At 33.2% G+C, this 18,366-nt stretch overlaps 2 protein-coding genes across 3 annotated transcripts in view; both read right to left on the reverse strand.

Moving 5' to 3' along the window:
* The window catches only part of LOC126892013 (zinc finger protein 227-like), a 100,112-nt gene that overhangs the window by 15,821 nt on the left and 65,925 nt on the right, over positions 1 to 18,366 (reverse strand). The gene's annotated exons all lie outside the window — the stretch shown is intronic.
* LOC126892019 (uncharacterized) lies at positions 844 to 9,841 on the reverse strand. Of its 2 annotated transcripts, XM_050661438.1 has the most exons (6): positions 9,754 to 9,841; positions 3,738 to 4,061; positions 3,603 to 3,677; positions 3,242 to 3,479; positions 2,980 to 3,146; positions 844 to 2,761 (listed from the first exon to the last, which is right to left on the reverse strand). In XM_050661438.1, exons 2-4 carry the CDS (start codon positions 4,027 to 4,029, stop codon positions 3,319 to 3,321), a joined length of 528 nt encoding a protein of 175 aa, XP_050517395.1. In that variant the 5' UTR covers positions 4,030 to 4,061; positions 9,754 to 9,841; the 3' UTR covers positions 844 to 2,761; positions 2,980 to 3,146; positions 3,242 to 3,318. The 2 variants fall into 2 exon arrangements, with proteins under 2 accessions (XP_050517395.1, XP_050517396.1); XM_050661439.1 differs by lacking the exon at positions 3,242 to 3,479.

Here is an 18,366-nt window from a genome sequence, read left to right on the forward strand (position 1 = left end):
GTGAAGGCCGCGTCCCACCATCAAACAATTTGATCAAACTTGACAGTTAGTGACACAAAGTGACAGTTAGTGACGTCACATCCTGAGTGTTCATTGTGGATAATAATGAAAAATTTTAATTTTAAATAAAGTACAAACAAGTTAGACAACACAATACAAAAAATTTGATCAAACTAGACTGATAGTGAGAGCACAGATTTGTAGAATTTCAAAAAAACTGCAATTGTGACGTCACTTTGACGTACTTCCGGAGTTTGCTCAAACTGTTTGATCAAATTATTTGATGGTGAGACGCGGCCTTGACACAAACTATACATACTAACTGTCAAGTTTGATCAAATAACTGTCAATTATTTGATGGTGAGACGGGACCTTTAGTCACGTGACACGCTGTCAGATTTTGTAAGGACGTTTTAACATTGAGTCTTATGGGATTATTTTGTTAAGGCTATGGGTACATAATTCGCAAATATTTTACGTGTATCCCTACTTTTTCTGTCTTTACACGGCAAATTACGTGTAGTAAAATTCACACTGGTATGGATATGTAAACATTACTACCCAGATAACACAGAAACATGACAGAAATATTCCAGAAACATCCTTCTGGGACAATAGAAACATACTAACAACATCCTCATTTCCCTCGAAACATCCCTAGGATGTTTGTGGCAACAGCCATGTCATCATTTTCAACATTCTACAAACATCTCGGTAGGATGTTTCTAAGATGAAATAGGATGTACTAGGTACATTCCGGGTACTTTGTTTAGAACATCTCAGAAACGTTTCTAAAAATACCCTGGAAGTGAATTCGCTATAGGAGCAAATAAAACAATTCAATATTTCTTAATAAAAGAGCTATTTATTTAAAAACTAATAACATTTTCTTTAAGCCACATATTTTCTTCTAGGTATCGGAAATGACAGGGTCTTCATTTCAAAACTAGACAGTTCAAATATCTTTTGATTGTAGTAAAATGTAAAAAAAAAATAATAAACATCAAATTTTATATCCAGGGGGACACTTTTTATTCCCAATTGCAGCATCGATACTTCAACCCTCGAACAGTGAAGTGAACAACCCCTGAAATTTAGATAGGGAAAGTACCAAGTGTGCCACATTTTTGAAAAGGTAATTATATGGGGTATTCAGCAATACCAATATTGTTGTGTCAAATTCCGATTTTAGCGCCCTCTTGGGGAAAAAATAATCGTTACGTAATTCAAATTGTGACACCTCATTTGAAAGCTATTTTTATTGCTAATTAAATGCAATAAATAAAATTATCCTGAATTCATATTTAATAATTGAAATCAAATGAGATTGGAAAGTGTGATCCTACTAAGTCTGTTTATTTTAGGTGATTTCACTTATGAAATATGATTTCAGGATAATATTATTTATTGCATTTAATTAGCAATAGAAATAGCTTTTGAATGAGGTGTCACAATTTGAATTACGTAACGATTATTTTTTCCTCAAGAGGGCGCTTAAATCGGAATTTGACACAACAATATTGGTATTGCTGAATTCCCCATATAATTACCTTTTCAAAAATATGGCACACTTGGTACTTTCCCTATATAAATTTCAGGAGTTCACTCTACTGCTCGAGGGTTGAAGTATCGATGCTGCAATTACGAAAAAAAAGTGTCCCCCTTGATATAAAATTTGACGTGTTTTTTTAATTTTTTTACATTTTACTACAATCAAAATATATTTGAACTGTCTAGTTTTGAAATGAAGACCCTGTATAAAGCATTGGTAAACAAGTACATACAGGGTGTATCAACGATGTGTGGGTGGGCGATAAGTGCTTCCCTATTTGAGATAGGAAAAAATGTCTTAAATAAAAGTTTGTAGAGATCACTGAAATCTATGTTACAAAAATATTTACCCTCATACAGGGTGTTGGATAAAGGTGTGACTTATCAAAGATATGTTTTTTTAAATAGAACACCCTATATATCTTTATATTTTTAAAATCTTTTCAATGAGCTGATTTCAATGGTACTTCACACTTCTATCTATTGTGATTAGTTGAGGACCTACAGCCACTGGAAATGGTCAATTTTTCAAATTCAGGTGGCTGTAGTAGCTAAACAGTCCAAAATTTCGAAAAATGGCTTTCATGTTGTATTAAATGACTGTATTAAATAATTTTTCATGTCACTCAATAGAACTTGAAAAGTTAGGAAAGGGACATGAAATTTTTAAAAATTTTTACTGGTTTAGCTACTACAGCCACCTGAATTTGAAAAATTGACAATTTCCAGTAGCTGTAGATCCTCAACTAATCACAATAATAGATAGTAAGTGTGAAGTACCATTGAAATCAACTCATTAAAAAGATTTTAAAGTAAAAATATATAGGGTGTTCCATTTAAAAAAAAACATATCTTTGTCACACATTTATCCAACACCCTGTATAAGGGTAAATATTTTTGTAACATAGATTTCACTGATCTCCACAACTTTTATTTAAGGCTTTTTTCCTATCTCAAATAGGGAAGCACCTATCGCTCACCCCCACACATCGTTGATACACCCTGTATAGCAACTGATACACAATGCTATGATTTGTTTAACAATGTTTTATTTCCCGATACCTAGTAAAAAATGTTACATAAGATGTTTATACATTCAATTTCTCTGTTCTTAATCTTCTTTCTTTGGCTCTTCGTAGCCAATCGCCAATTTTTTTTTCAATCTCCTTTCTGGTGATCCCATTGATCCCATGTGCCTTTTGCCCAGCTTCTAAAAAAATTATTATGTATTATGATGTAATAATTTGAATATTGTTAATAAAAGATAATAAATATTTTGTGGTCATAATGAAATAAAGACCACATTTTCTAACATTTTATTAATTTAGTAATATTCTGTAAATTAAAATTAAATTGTTAACAATTTTTTCTAAATGATAATTTTTAAAGACTTCTTAGGGGCTTAGGTAAAGGGCTAGAGATAGTTACCTAGTACAGATTTAGCTAGATTTAATTTTTCAAAAACCAGTTTTCCTTTCCTTCCAGTTTCCTGTAAAGGAAAATTGTTCGGCCAGGCCATCAGTTACAAGGGGCCCGATGCAACGCCTAATGAATTCGTATATATTGTTACCACCAAGTTTGGAAAAAAATAAAATCTGCAACAGAAAAAGTAAAATAAAATTCAATAACAATAAGTGCTTTAAATATTAACATAAATAATTGTTTGTGAAAGTTATATATACATATTTACCAATGCCGAATAATTTTCAGGACTGGAGAAAAAATTCTCAAAAAGTTCCAGATCCTCATTTGTTTCCATTGGAAACTTTATTGCAGATTTTTGCAATATATTATTTGTAGACTCTTCATTAGTTTGCATATTTCGCTGACAACAATTTTCGACTTTGAGTTAATTTCAATTAGTAATGATTGTATATTATACAGTAGTTGTGGATTGCAACAGCAGCTCGTGCTTTGTGATGTAACAACTAAAATTAAATTCACCTGTTAGAAGCAGTATATCAGTGTGTTAATAAACTGACAGATAAAAGTACAGTGTTTTAGCACAGTCTAAAACTCGGTTAATGTTTAAATTTGATAAAAGAACTTACCAACATTATTCAAATTCTCATGTATTTCCTTCAAGGCCCTTTTTGGTGTGGTGTAATTGCTTTTCGAACCTGGACCTAAAATACATATTTGAACATAAATTAATAAATATCAAATGAAATTCAGTATCAACATACCCATGTTACGATCATGATGAACTTGACCAGGGGTAAAGCAGGGGGTAGAACTATTGCCTGTTTGACTTGGTGTGTTCGAAACAGTTAACTCGTCTACCATTTCAGCCATGTCGTTGGTCCAAATTGGTGGGGTAGGCATTTTAGTAACTTTAAATTGCTTCCTATTTGATGCATGTTCCGTAGGTTCATCATTTTCATCAGATTCAGAAGAAGAGGATATAATTTTCTTCTTTCTATGTCTTTTATTACCCGCCTCTGTATCTGTATTAAGGTCACTAGTAGTTTCAGCCATAAGAGCTTTTTTTCTAGCAAGTCAATAATCATCTAAAAAATTAAAACCAAACATCAAGTTTATGATCAGTAATAAAGGGAACGAATTAATTAGTTGAAGTTTGCAATGGTAAGATAAACAGGTTAAGCATAAAAAATTTTGAAATCAACAAATATTTTTCACTATTTAGTAGTTATTTACAAAACAGACAAACCTTTAAATTTAAATATTTTCAAAGAGTAAAGTTTTTAAAACTGTCAATACTGGAAAGCCAAATTTTTGTACTTTTTGCAAATCCAAAATTGTTTCACAATGTATATACAAAAAGCCATTAGAAAGAATACAATTTTTTAACAAACTTATTAAAAACTTTCCCAGATACTTATATACTATTTGTGGTCATTTAAAATGAGAATTATATTCTATTAGAATGTATTAATGGAAATACAACAAATTTATCATTGAAACTTAATATCATACATTTACAGGCAATCTGTGATAAATTCCAATATTGAAGCTCAATGTCCTGTCTACTTACTAAAAAGATACTTAATTTTGATGATTCACAAGGTGTAACATAAAAGTTTTCTATACAAGAAAATGTTTGACTAATTATTTTAATTTCATCATTACACATTATAATATTTTTGATAATTACTATGGTTCTGTCATTAAGCATACAACAATTATCAGCTTCACCTATTGATAATAAATAATAAGCATTAACATAAATCTTTTGAAATTGTTTTATTTTTACTGATATATTAGCAAAAGTTTCAAGGAGTGGGCCTCGAGAATGTTCTGACTTAAGAATAGGAAAATTTACTTTATCTCCATTATGTATTAATGATTTTTTTCGTTCACTAATTCTATTAACTATTTGTTGAAGAGGTTGATTACCTTTGCGGACTAGATTTTTTAAAAATATCATATTGTTCTCAAAGGGAAATGAACTGAAATTTTCAATACTACCAAATGTTTCCACATCATTTGGGATGTGGAGTAAATTATGCACATTATGAGAAACATTTTCCTCCCCATAACCTCCTTAGTCCCCGCGTCGTCTACAAGCGACATAAAACATGCTTTGTTTAGAAATTTTTTCTGGGATGAAAGTTTAGGTAGGCAGCCTTGAAAAGTAGTACACTGGAAAGCCAAAAGGTGGCATCACCTGCTAGAGTGAGTTTTTAGTTCATTCATTCGCATCTGACAACTGTGAGTGAGAAGTAAAAATGGCGGACTGTCCCAAACGGCCAATTCCATGTTCAAGTTTCTGTAAGTATTTTTTCTGTTTTTTCCTTATCATAAAATTCTCATTCAATGATTGAACACTTATCTTGAAGACTTGGTCTTTTCATCTGTAAATAGATAATTATCATTCCATTTATATTTTTCAAGCAGTTACCATGGAAACGGTTATGTCGTCTGATGGAGACATTGGGATTTTAGATATATTTTTTTACCGTTTGGATTTGATTATTTAAATATACAATTAGAATTTTTTCTTCAAATCTGTAATATTCTAGTAACATTTTAAACTGAATACTAATAAAAACTAATAGACCGATTAATTTTTTATGATATAAATATTTTTATATGCTGTTCTAAACCTGGAATATTTCGTGTAAACCAAGTTAACTATTTGGAAATAATAAACTAAATACAGTAAAACCTTTGTTAATGGCAACCTGTCAAAACCGGCCACCTGTACTAGCCGGCCAATTTCAAAGTACCCCAAACCAAAATTTGTGTACCACAAAACCTGGTATTAGCGGCCACCTTTTTATATCGGCCAATAGTTCTGTCATTTTTAGTGACCGTTACTGACAGGTTTTACTGTAGTTTTAAACTCGCAATATGTATCTGCATTTTACTATTTGCGTATGTTATTTACAGATTCCAAGCGAATTCAAGAATATGTTGACGATCGATTTGATGGAGATAACAGTGAGGTGGACATCAGCGATGATGATGACTTGGATGCAGATCCAACGTGGCTACCACAGCAGGAGACCACTGACATTGGGGAAATAGACGAAGAAGAGGAAGAAGACGAAGAAACGATATCGGATGGTACCTCAACTACTTCAGACATGATGGCTTCTAATATTACAACTGGCGAAGACAATACTCCAGTCGCACAAGCCGTGAGTAGCAGTGAAAGATACTTCTGGAAAAAAAACTCAGATTTTGAACCATGCTTGCCAGCTCCAGATAATACTCCTTTAGAAATAAATGCTGTAAATCTGCAACCTCATGCATATGTTAGCAAGTATATTCCTGAGAGTATTTTCAAAGTTATTTTAGAACAAACAAACAGAACGTATGTGGAAAAAACTGGGAAAGTTCTTTTGAATGATGTGGAAGATGTAAAAAAGTTTTTTTCAGCAAGTTTGATGATGTCTATTATGGGATATCCACGGATTAGGATGTATTGGGCCAGAAAAACCAAAGCAGAATGTATAAGTAACCTCATGCGAAGGGATAAATATTTTTGTATTCGAAAGAATCTGAAAATTGTGTATGATGGTGACGTAACGGATGAAGAAAAGAACGCCTACAAGTTTTGGAAAGTAGAACCACTGATCAGGTCAGTTAAAACAGGTTGTTTGCTGAATCCAAAGCCTCAAGTAGTGGCTATAGATGAACAAATGATTCCTTTCTGGGGGCATTGCCCAGCCAGACAAGTAATCAAAACAAAACCCAATCCATGTGGCTTGAAAAATTTTGTTGTAGCTGCTCCAGATGGACTGCCACTAGATTTTTTCTTTTACCAGGGAAAAGGTGACCCTATAGTTCATGATGAACGTTTCAAACTTCTAGATGTTGGTGGTAAGGCTGTGATGAAGCTTCTGACTACGTTTCCTCCTGGGGTTTCAATTTATATGGATAGATATTTCAATTCTGAACACCTTTTAGATTTATTACATTCAGAAAGAGAAGCTACAGGTACTGGCACTTTGAAACAAGTAAGAATACCCAAAAACTCCAAGCTAAGAAGTGATACTGATTTGAAAAAAGAAGGTAGGGGGGCAATTGATGAGAGTGTAAGATCAGACGGTCAAGTGTCTGTTGTAAAATGGTTTGATAACAGAGCCGTAATTTTGATGTCAAATAGAGAGGGCTCACAACCTGTCGATAAATGTAGAAGATGGTGCAAAATACAAAAGAGATTCATTGAAGTCAACAGGCCTCTGGCAGTTAAGGTCTACAATGCCAATATGGGAGGCATTGACTTCTTAGACCGAATGATAAGTTATTACAGGATCTCTGCTCGAACTAGAAAATGGACAGTCAGAGTTATCATGCATTTGTTTGACTTCGCAATTTCAGCATCATGGATCGAATATCGACGAGATCAGCGACTTTTAGGAACCCACAAAAAAGATATTATGGATCTGTTCTGTTTTAAAGAAGAGTATGCATATTTCCTAGCCCATGGTCATCAGGAGAGCTCGGAGGATAGTGATCCAGATTATGAGTGTTCCTTACCCCCTCATCGGAAGCAACCCAGGGTATCCCACCCTCCAGACTTGCTCCGTAAAAAGCACACTTTGCATTTGCCAGAAATCCCAACACCAGCCAAGAAGAATAGATGCCGAATGCCAGGATGTTCAGCCAACTCATCTAGAATCAGGTGTTCTACATGCCAGGTGTTCCTTTGCATCCAAGAAAATAGAAACTGCTTCAAGCTGTACCATGAACTATGACAAGTGCGTTAACTCAGCCAGAATCAATGTTCTACATGTCAGGTGTTCCTCTGCCTCCAAGAAAACCGAAACAGCATCAAGGTTGTGTATGAACTGACACCAGTGAATTATCTATCAGCTATTTTTTATCATATTTTATTACTTAATAAATGATATAAACAATGTTGTGTATTTATTTCCAATGTATTCATAAAAAATCATGGCTATGTTACGCATAAAACACAAATTCCTTTAAAACCCAATGTCGCCCATAGGAGACATTGGATTTTAAAGATGGCCGCCATAAAAAAATTTTTTTGTAATTTTTTTTCTTTTCTTGATGCCTAATGTAACATAGAACACACCAAAAAATTGAAATTAAGAAACAAAAAATTTCCTGGGACTGAGGAGGATAAAGTAAAGAAAATGTCTGCACAAAATGGTATAATAACTGTTTGGCATAGTTTACATTTTGGTTTTTTGAAAGCAAAATTACTGAAACATGAAGAGTCAAAAAATTGTCCATTTAGGCGAATGAAGCCTTAGGTTTCGCAGTCAATATCCCAACCACACACACACACACAAAAAATTGTCATAAATTTCTTTTGAAATAATTTGCTCAAGCAACAGTAATGGACCTGTATAAAATAAAAATAACCGAAACTCTGTTGCTTTCCATCTTTTAACTTCAGAGAGAGACCTCGGTTTCCTTGAAAACTCAGCTGGTATTTGTTTTTTAAACTCTAAATATTTTGCTGACATATTATTTATTTGTTGAGAAGGTAAACGATGAGTAGGTTTTCCTGAAATCCATAGATTTAATAGTTTTTTCATAACACCCAGGCAAATTAAGTGCATATAATCAAGTGGAAATGAGTTTATCATATCCAACCCTGGAATGTTCTCTAAGATGGAAGTCTCATTGTGGTGGTTTTTCTGTTTCTTTGTGCGAAACGTATCATCTGTTCTTAAGCAAAACCTATCTAATGCTGGAAAGCAAGTTCTATGAGCTATATAAGTGCCTTTAATATTACATTTAGAACAGGAATTGTAACCAGTATGACCCACAGTGCATTTAATAAATGATTTTGCAGGAACATCACATATGAAACAAACAATTTTCACACTATATCTAATTTTGTTGTAAACAAAGCCATTAGTAATTAATTCAATAGCCTCGTTTACGAAATCTGCCATAAATTCATTTGCACTATTAGGCTTTTCATTCCCTTGATAAATTCCACAAATGTCAACAACATTTTTATTTGTCATAAGGTTAACCATGGGTGCATTCAGCAGACACAATCGCTAACTAATCGATTAGTGATTTTCTGCTGAATGCCACATAAATTGTGACATTTAGCATGTAAATCACAAATCGATTAGTTAGCGATTGCGTCTGCTGAATGCACCCCATAATCCGCCAGACTTGGTTCCCAGAGCTTTTTGAAATGGGTAAACCATCAACATTTACACAAATGTCTAAATTAACACTCATCTTATGCAACCATTTTTTTTAATTCTGTAATTAAATTTTCGAGACACTGAGCTAACCCAAAATGATAATAAAACCCTGGCTCTATTATTTTAATCTTTGAACCAGTGTCACGAGGTGTTTTTAAAAGAGTCCTTGCATCCCTGGGTACATCAAGATTACTTTTTCGCAAAATATCCAATAAATCGGACAAGGCACAATGGTTTATATTATGCTTGACTCGCTTGACTGCTTGATCAATTACTTAATTGATTTGTAAAAGGTACGTCCGGTTCATTTAATGTGTTTGGTGGACTTTCAAAGAGGCTTATTTGCCAGTTATTGGAATTATCATTTTCCTCGTGATTTTCGGATGTGTTTTGATAATTTACTTCGCTTTCATTATCTTGGACACAAGAAGTAGGAGTACACGAATGAGACTGATTACCACTGGTACTGGTAGACGGTTTTTCAATATCAATATAATTGTTATAAGTGTTATCTTTTTTCAGCCGTTTAAAGCGCTGACTATATTTATTTAATAGTTTTCTTTTTTCCTGACTATCCATTATAAATACTTACTTTATAAAAGCCACAACACTCAACACTTACAAATCCAAAAAGAACAAAGACACGACATGACTCAAAAAGTCAAAAGTACTCCACTTCTAACCTAACCTTGCCTTTGCAAACTAGGTCTTCTTCTTTTTCTACTAATCTTCTTTTTTGCAAAGCTAATGCAGGGCAGGGATAGCAGGATATCGCGTACACAAATACGTCAGTCACAATATTTTAAGACCGATTGTTATAAAGTTTAAGGACAATTAACAATTATTCACAAATAGATGCGAGTTGTATATTTTGTAATGAAAAACATGTTTAAGAGAAACATTCTAGGGACATCCCACTGATGTTTACATTTAACAACCATATTTATGTACCAAGAGAAACATTCTAGGAACATCCCATCTAGGTCGGAAACATTGGGACACTGGTAGTACTTTAATGGGATGTCCCAGGAAAATACTGTGTTATCTGGGTAGAATGTCATTCTACTTGAAACTGTCATCATTAATTTAAAGAGATGGGTTTTGAATGTTCTTGGATAACTGTTAAGTTGGATTTATAGTTTGACGTAGCGTAGACGTAGACGCAACGGAGACGCACTGGAAAAGATCAACACCGAATTTTGTGTACTCGTGTTTATAGATGAACGCAAGCGCCTGACGGAACGTAAGAGAAACGTAACGTAACATAAGAGATGACCAACTTTCATCTTTTACAGTGCGTTTCTTCCGTCTGGCCAATCATAAGGCAGAATTTTGTTCTGTCACTCAAAGTGGACCCGCCCCGCCCCCTCATTCCTTGTGTTGTGTAAAAAGTTGATTGTCAACATATTCGAATTTTGTTAATTATTTGTTAATACAATGGATGTTAAGTTATTAATTTAATAAAAATATATCATAGAGTCATTTCAATATTTCAGATAAATATGAGTTGTTTATTAGCCTAATTCGTGGTTATCCACACATATTATACGATAGGTAAATCCAATAAACATTTAAAGACCAGGAAATGAAACAAAATAGTTGGAAATCCCACGGCATGCGGCACCAAAGAGCATACTTTCGTTTATTTCCTAATCCATGTAACACACAAAACAGATAAATATTATAATAAATAATAGTATAAGTATAAATAAATAAACACAAAGTTTGTTTACTGTTCGTATAATTTATAGGCTATGTTGTTGAATTAGAATTAAGTCATTGTTTACTCTTTCTACTCATGCGCAAAAATTCCGCTACGTCGATCTATAAATTGACATAATATTTTCTTCCGTCTCCAGTCCGTTTCTTACGTCTACGTTGCGTCTACGTCTACGCTACGTCAAACTATAAATCCAACTTTATTTTTATAATTGCAAATTATTAATTCAGTTAGTAAATGTGATAATTTTTTCACTAACTATGTATTCAGTGATTGTAATAATTTATTTGTACAACAAAGACTAATACTTAATCGAGAAAAGAGAAAAAGTGTTAAAGTGATTTTTTAATAATATATTGTTATGGAACGCTTACAATTTTGAACATCTGTAACAACAAAATACTTGGATCACAGAATATCCTGATGTATTCTCTGCTTGGATCTTCCACAAATAATACACAACAAATAACTTTTTATTAAGTTCACGTCTTAAATCAATTATTTATCAAATACACTATATATCAATAATATTTAATCAATAACTCAACATATTCCCGATGCAATGTCAAATATTTAAAATTGTCACTGATTGTCAGTGTCTGACAGACAATATATGCTGACAATATTATATTCGGCTGAGTGCGTTGTAAGACAAAGATAGATTTGGAAAATATTACCACGGCATTGTGTTCATTTTTTTCGAATCCTGAAAAAACCAATAAATATTTTTGAAAAATTTAAACGCAGAATGAAAGACTAAATTATTACCGAGGGCCGAAAGTCCCTTAGAATAAATAAAAAGTTTATTTTGAATGATATATTTGAAATTAAAAATCACACTGAATAATATTTGTTTATTGAAATAAACATTATAGAAGTTCTCAGGGACTTTCAGCCCTCGCTAATAACGTAATCTTTCATTCTGCGTTTAAATTTTTCAAAAATACTTATTAGTTTTCTCAGGATTCGAAAAAAATGAATCCCCATTTGAATAGCATTGCAGCCGAAAATACGTACCGATCCTCTTAAACTGGAATATTTTATTTTGTAGTGATAATTCGCGAACTCAATCGACTATAGGTGGCAGTGCAGTTGCATGAAAATGGCCGATGTAATTGGGATATCGTATTTTTCTAGAATAAATATTGTTATTGACGTAATTAATTAATATAAATAAATTATTTATTAAATAAACGCATTCGACAAGCTTTCAAACGACGTTCATACATAGGTTAACGGATGATTGGTTTATTTTCATCCCAATTCCTCTAGTTCCAAATAAGCGGCAGCACCCTCGCTTGAGCTCGCGAATAACCGAATACAATTGTTAGAATCCATTAGTCATTAATTTATACTGTAATTTATAGTGCAACAAAAATATTTTCTTTTTCGTTAATAAAGATTTATTGGCATAAACTGTGATAGTGAGGTTATGTATACAAAATCAAACTGATAATCAATATTGGAAAATGAAGAATTTATATCAGATTAAGTGCGTTTCTATTTTCTGTTTATATTAACACATTCGCGGTCATGACTGCATATGAAGTCATTTACTCCATAAGAATACGTGTATAAAATGACAGCGTGTCCGCGAATGTGTTAATACATATCACTAGCGTGACACGGCATTTTTTTAAAATGTCTCATTTAAACATACACAAAGCGTCCTGATAAAATTTCAAAAAACCGCCACCATGAGCAGGTCGGTCGATTTTGCTTTGACACTTTGTTAACGCTCAGAGCGAATACTGATTTATCTATCATTATCATATATTTGTCATTTTTGTTGGTGACAGCTTGTGTGCTTTTAGTCGATCAAAGGCTCAAAAAATTAAAAAAATTAAATCCTAGTGCGTAAAGGCTGTATGGCACTATGCATTTTCTTGTATCATTTCTAATATCGTTTCTTGTATACATTTTCTTGTATCATTTCTTGTACGTACATTTGTGCCCTGTATGACACTATGCAAGTTCTTGTATCGAAAACTGTATGAAATTCGACACGTGATTGGTCGAAATTTTGTTTGTCACCCTGTCACGTTACATTGGTATGGTAGTACTGCGTCTACAGCTGATTTTAAGGATTTTATAAAATTTATAAAATTTTAAAAACAAATATTTTAATGTTATAATAACTAGAATTTTTACGTTGACTGTTGATTATTTGTGTTTTTTATTTTGTTTTGATATTTGTGCTAAGATATTTGCATTATAGTTATCTTCAGTTTGATCCAAATTGGAACTATTGTATTTTCCTCTATTAAAAAATTATGCAATATGAAACCCAAAGTTATTCTAAATATATGGTTATTAGTAGAACAGTAGTCCATACCAAACGGTATATTAAGTATCAATAAAATATTTATAAATAATACCTACAAAACACAAATAAATTCATCAAGACATAAATCATATGATCTCATTTTCAGCCGCCATTATGACATTTAGAAGTTTTACCAGCAGGTTTTACGTTTTTGCTCTTTGCGCAGAAATTGGCGCAGTTATTGTACAAGAATCTGTGCCTGACACAAATTCTTGTATCGTTTCTGATATCGTTTCTTGTATCTGTGTATGACACTATACATTTTTTGACATATCAGAAACGATATTAGAAATGATACAAGAAAATGCATAGTGTCATACAGCCTTAAGTCAATCCAACCAGCAAATTATGCATTTGCTCGATTACTGAAATGATCATCACGAAACTGTCACAGAAAGATCACAATTCTTGTTGGAACAGTGGGAAGGACGATCCGATGACGATCATATTTTTGTTGGAACGTACTTTGTTTACTGCGCAGGAGCGTTACCGTTTCGTGACGGTTCTTGGTCGTGTTGGAACAAACCTATAAGGTTTGTTCCAACGCGATTGAGAATCGTCATGTAACGATCACGTTACTATATAAGTTTACTATTTGTTCCAACATGAACTTTTGGACGGTCCACGACGATCACCGTCCTGCGCTGTACCATGGAACGTATTATTTCGTTCCCATGGAACCCATAGAACGTTCATTATCTAGTAACGAAACGGTAATCTGGTTCTTGGTCGTGTTGGAACAAACCTATAATTAACGTTCCATGGGAACGAAAAAATACGTTCCATGGTACTGCGCAGGACTGTGATCGTTACATGGACGGTTCTCAGTCGTGCTGGAACAAACCCAATATAACACGTTTTTGTCGTTCCATTACTCCCACCTCTTGGTAGATACGCTCACACTCGCACGACAAAGATAGCTAGACCACCGTACTTGATATTGGCGTTACACTCCGATGCATGGCATTGAGTGGCATGACTAGCATCGTCTCTGGGCAGGACACACCTACTGCTCACTACACACAAAAATTCATAAACAGTTCATTTTTTATTGAAAAAAGAAGAATTTTTATGCCGGATTTACACTCAGCCTTTGAATACGATATCGACCATAGATTACGCAAGGTCCGAAAAATAGCGTAACGCGGAGCAATTTGGGTCGATGGTCTATCTATCTCTCTCTACCGGCGCTTAACTTTCTCTAGCATATGATGGCAGCTGCCTCTGTGTCGTTCCATTACTCCCACCTCTTGGTAGATACGCTCACGGCTCACACTAATACGACAGACAAAGATAGTACACCACTGTACTTAAGACTGTATGACACTATGCATTTTCTTGTATCATTGGGTCAATACATTTTCTGACATTATAAACGTCATTAGATATAAAAAAAACATTGCAACAAGTGAAGGGTCCAGGACTGTAACAGCTCAATGTTCCCATGTGTCTAGTATGGTGGCGTTTACTGTATATACAGTGCACAGATTCTACAGGTGCCGGTGGGGATGGCGCCTATGCATAGTATTATAATCGGTGTATGGAAGAGAAAGTATTCGAAATAAAGAAATAACAAAGTTTATATTCCTATAAAACTAAAATATATATTAAAAAAAAAACGTGAAAAAACCGTTTACGTGAGTATAACCGACAGCTTTTTTAACCGTAGTCAAAATTTCAATCTTTGCATTATTTTATCTGGTTATATTCATTTTAGGTAAGCAATGATGATGACTGGTAAACCAGTCGAAAACTAGGTATGTATTTGTGATGTAGCCCTTTTTAGGGATTTTAAATATACCTTTTATACAGAATTTGCTGTTTTTTGTATTACATGGTGTACAGCCAACTGCAGGAAAACTTTTTCCTTGTGGATTTTTAAAATATATATTGTTTTAATACTAGATGGGTTCGGGGATTAAGAGAACTATTACGGGGCTGTAAAAACTTTATTAAACTTATTTCTTAGGGTTTTAATAAGTAATTTATAAAATTAGATCTGAAACGAACTTTTCATGACAAAACTTCTCGTTGAAAAATATGACTGTCAGGTCCATTACTAGTCTGACTAAAGCCGTCCGCACATGGGGCGACGCTCGAACTACTCGACTCGATTCCAGTCGCGTAGGTCTCTCATCCCTGCCAGTCAAGTTCCTTCGTTGTGGCATTGAACTCCATACACGGAACGTTTAGGATTGCAAATCTCATCTTGTATTACTCTCGTCGCTTGCGATCTGTAGCGCACGAGAAAGTTCGAGTGAGACGCACGTTTCCAGTCATATAGGTAATTTATTTTATTTGTTTCCTTCGTTTTTGTTGTTTTTTTTTGCGCTTAATTAAATTGTAGTTTTATTTAAAGATCTGTGCATGTTATGTTCGTTGATTGTAGTCCTACCTACTAGTTTTGTGGAAATATTTGTTTGTAAAATAAAATTCTGAAAACATTGAACTTCTGGTTCTAGGTGTTAAATATAAAATTCGTTATGGAAGTAGAAAAAGGTCCTCAGTATAATGCTCAGTGTATTCAAATTATACTAAAAATGTAACAATACCGTACTTTTCACAGATTGAAATAGTCGTTTCGGTTGATATATAAAAAAAGGCGTTCTTCCTGGTTGGAAGATGTAAGCAAGCTGAATAGACTAGTGTGCGGAGAGAAATCGCTTGGGCCGCAGGGTTCGTACAAGAAGAGCAAGACGCGCGAACTTCGAGACGTGTCTACGATCGACCCATGGGCGGACGGCCTTACAGAATTTCGTAGACTTATGCTAACACCTACACTAAGGTGATTATAAAGTCATTTCTCTTTTCTGTTCAGTTCAGTTGCTTAACAACAAATTAAAAAATTATTTATTGTGCAAAATAAAAATATTGTGTAGAAATAAACTCCACAAAATTTTATGAGATTAGTACACACTCTCGATATTTCTAATAATTCTTATTTTTTTTTAATAAAAGATTAAGTTGATTTGAGCAGTTAATAGTGTGAGATATGGATTTTTATGTTGTATGTTTCCTATTCCGAATGTGTCAAAGCGAATCTCGGCAGAGCGAATTCAGTATAACAATATTATATACATATTATAACCTATAAAAATTATAGGTTATTCTCCAGTGTGTACTCTCAAATGTGTTTTCAAATTACTTGTATCACTAAATTGCTTAAATCAAATCTCACACTGGTATGGTTTTTCTCCAGTGTGCTCTTTTCAAATGACTTTCTCCAATAAACTGCTTAAAACAAATTTCACACTTGTATGGTTTTTCCCCGACAGTGTTAAAATAACTGCATTATACAGGGTGTCCCGAAAAGATTGGTCATAAATTATACCATAGATTCTGGTGTCAAAAATAGGTTGATTGAATAGTGCACAGGAAAAAAGTTACAGCCCTTTGAAATAACAAAATGAAAATCGATTTTTTTTTTCATATATCGAAAACTCTTAGAGATTTTTATTGAAAATGGATATGTGGCATTCTTGTGGCAGGAACATCTTAAAAAAAAGAATGTGTGTGTACTTTGTACGCACGTAAGAAGTTATACTTCTATTATAATATAATTTCAACGAAATAAATATACCTACTTAACAGTTACAATACAAAAAATTAACAATAATTACCAAAATTTAACCAAAACAATGCCAAAATTTAACAATGCCAAATATTAAAAAAAAAACGAAAAAAGTATGAATCGTCCAGGAATTGAACCCGCAACCTTGCGAATTCTCAATCTCTGGTCAAATACTCTACCAACAAGACCATCAAAGCACATACTATTAACGTGTCAGATATACATATTTACACATCACAGTGACAAGTGAAATATAAAAATAGATGTTTTATTATTTTACGCCCAAGGAAGACAAATCCAAAGACACAAAATTATAATAAAAAACCTTTTAAACCACATTTTTCAAAATTGCGCAAGTTGAATTATTAATATTAATGTTAATAAATGAAATATAAATATTTTGACGTTTCACAATTTGACAATATCATAACAAAATTTGATCTACTATTTTTAAAACACTTACCAGTGTAAGATTCTTTAGCTTTGAATAAGCTAGATCGTAGATCGTCCCGGTTGATTGTTGTTATCCACAGTTCTCTACGGCTTCGAGCTAATAGGTTTTTTATCAGTAATTTTGCGGCACTCATACTAGTCACAGTTTGATGGGCTTTCACATTGACATCCAACAATCATCTCTTCTATGTTAGTAAGTCCAAAAATATAATATGAAAACTATTTAAAAAGGCAGTATAACCATTAACTAACTTTTTGTTGTTTCTCTTCCTACAAATTTTAAAACGCAACAACCATACACCATACATAACCAAACCATAGTCCCACAACTGTGATACAGCTGCCATATTGGATAATTTTTGTCATGTCATTTGAACATCCAATCAGAACAAAGTATTAATGTGACTGCGCCGGGATCAAAGGTTTTAATCCTATTAAAATTCACCCTCATATGCGCGTAAAGAAGTATAACTTCAAAAAATTAAAGTGAAAATGTTTAGGGGTTTTGTTCCTTTCTTTAAACCCTCCCTAACTTTGTTGTACATTCCAATTAAATTATTATTGTGGCACCATTAGTTAAACACAATGATTTTAAAACTTTTTTGCTTCTTAGTACTTTTTCGATAAGGCAGTGTTTATCGAGATATTTTGAATATTTGTCGAATCCACCACATATTTGTATATGATTGACTATAGAGACCTGTTATAATCTGAAAAATTTATAATTTACATTTTTACGTATATTTTGAAAAAGAAGCCACATCTCGATAAAAGGTGACTCATCAAAAAAAGACTAAGAGGCAAAAAAGTTTTAAAAACACTCTCTTTAACCAATGGTACCACAATAATAGTTTAATTGGAACGCACACAAACATTTGGGGGGTTTAAAGGAACTAAACCCCCATCAAATTTTTATGTAAATATATTAAAAAAGAAGCCGCATCTCGATAAAAACTGGCTTATCGAAAAAATACTAAGAGGCAAAAAAAATTTTAAAAACGTGTTTCACTAATGGTACCACAATAATGAATTAATTGGAACGTATACAAAAGTTTGGGGGGTTTAAGGGAACAAAACCCCCATAAAATTTTTATGGGGTGGAAAAATTTCACTATAATTTTGTTTTAAAGTGTTT

Source organism: Diabrotica virgifera, chromosome 9, assembly GCF_917563875.1.
Source record: "Diabrotica virgifera virgifera chromosome 9, PGI_DIABVI_V3a".
Taxonomy (NCBI): Eukaryota; Metazoa; Arthropoda; class Insecta; order Coleoptera; family Chrysomelidae; genus Diabrotica; species Diabrotica virgifera.

What these genes read in the sequence shown, in the direction of transcription:
- LOC126892019 (XM_050661438.1), bottom strand. Translation starts at nt 4,029, where the DNA reads ATGGCTGAAACTACTAGTGACCTTAATACAGATACAGAGGCGGGTAAT. An exon ending in TCATCATGATCGTAACATGG is followed by an intron (nt 3,678 to 3,737) that starts GTATGTTGATAC and finishes TATGTATTTTAG; the next exon opens with GTCCAGGTTCGAAAAGCAAT. An exon ending in TGAGAATTTGAATAATGTTG is followed by an intron (nt 3,480 to 3,602) that starts GTAAGTTCTTTT and finishes ATTTAATTTTAG; the next exon opens with TTGTTACATCACAAAGCACG.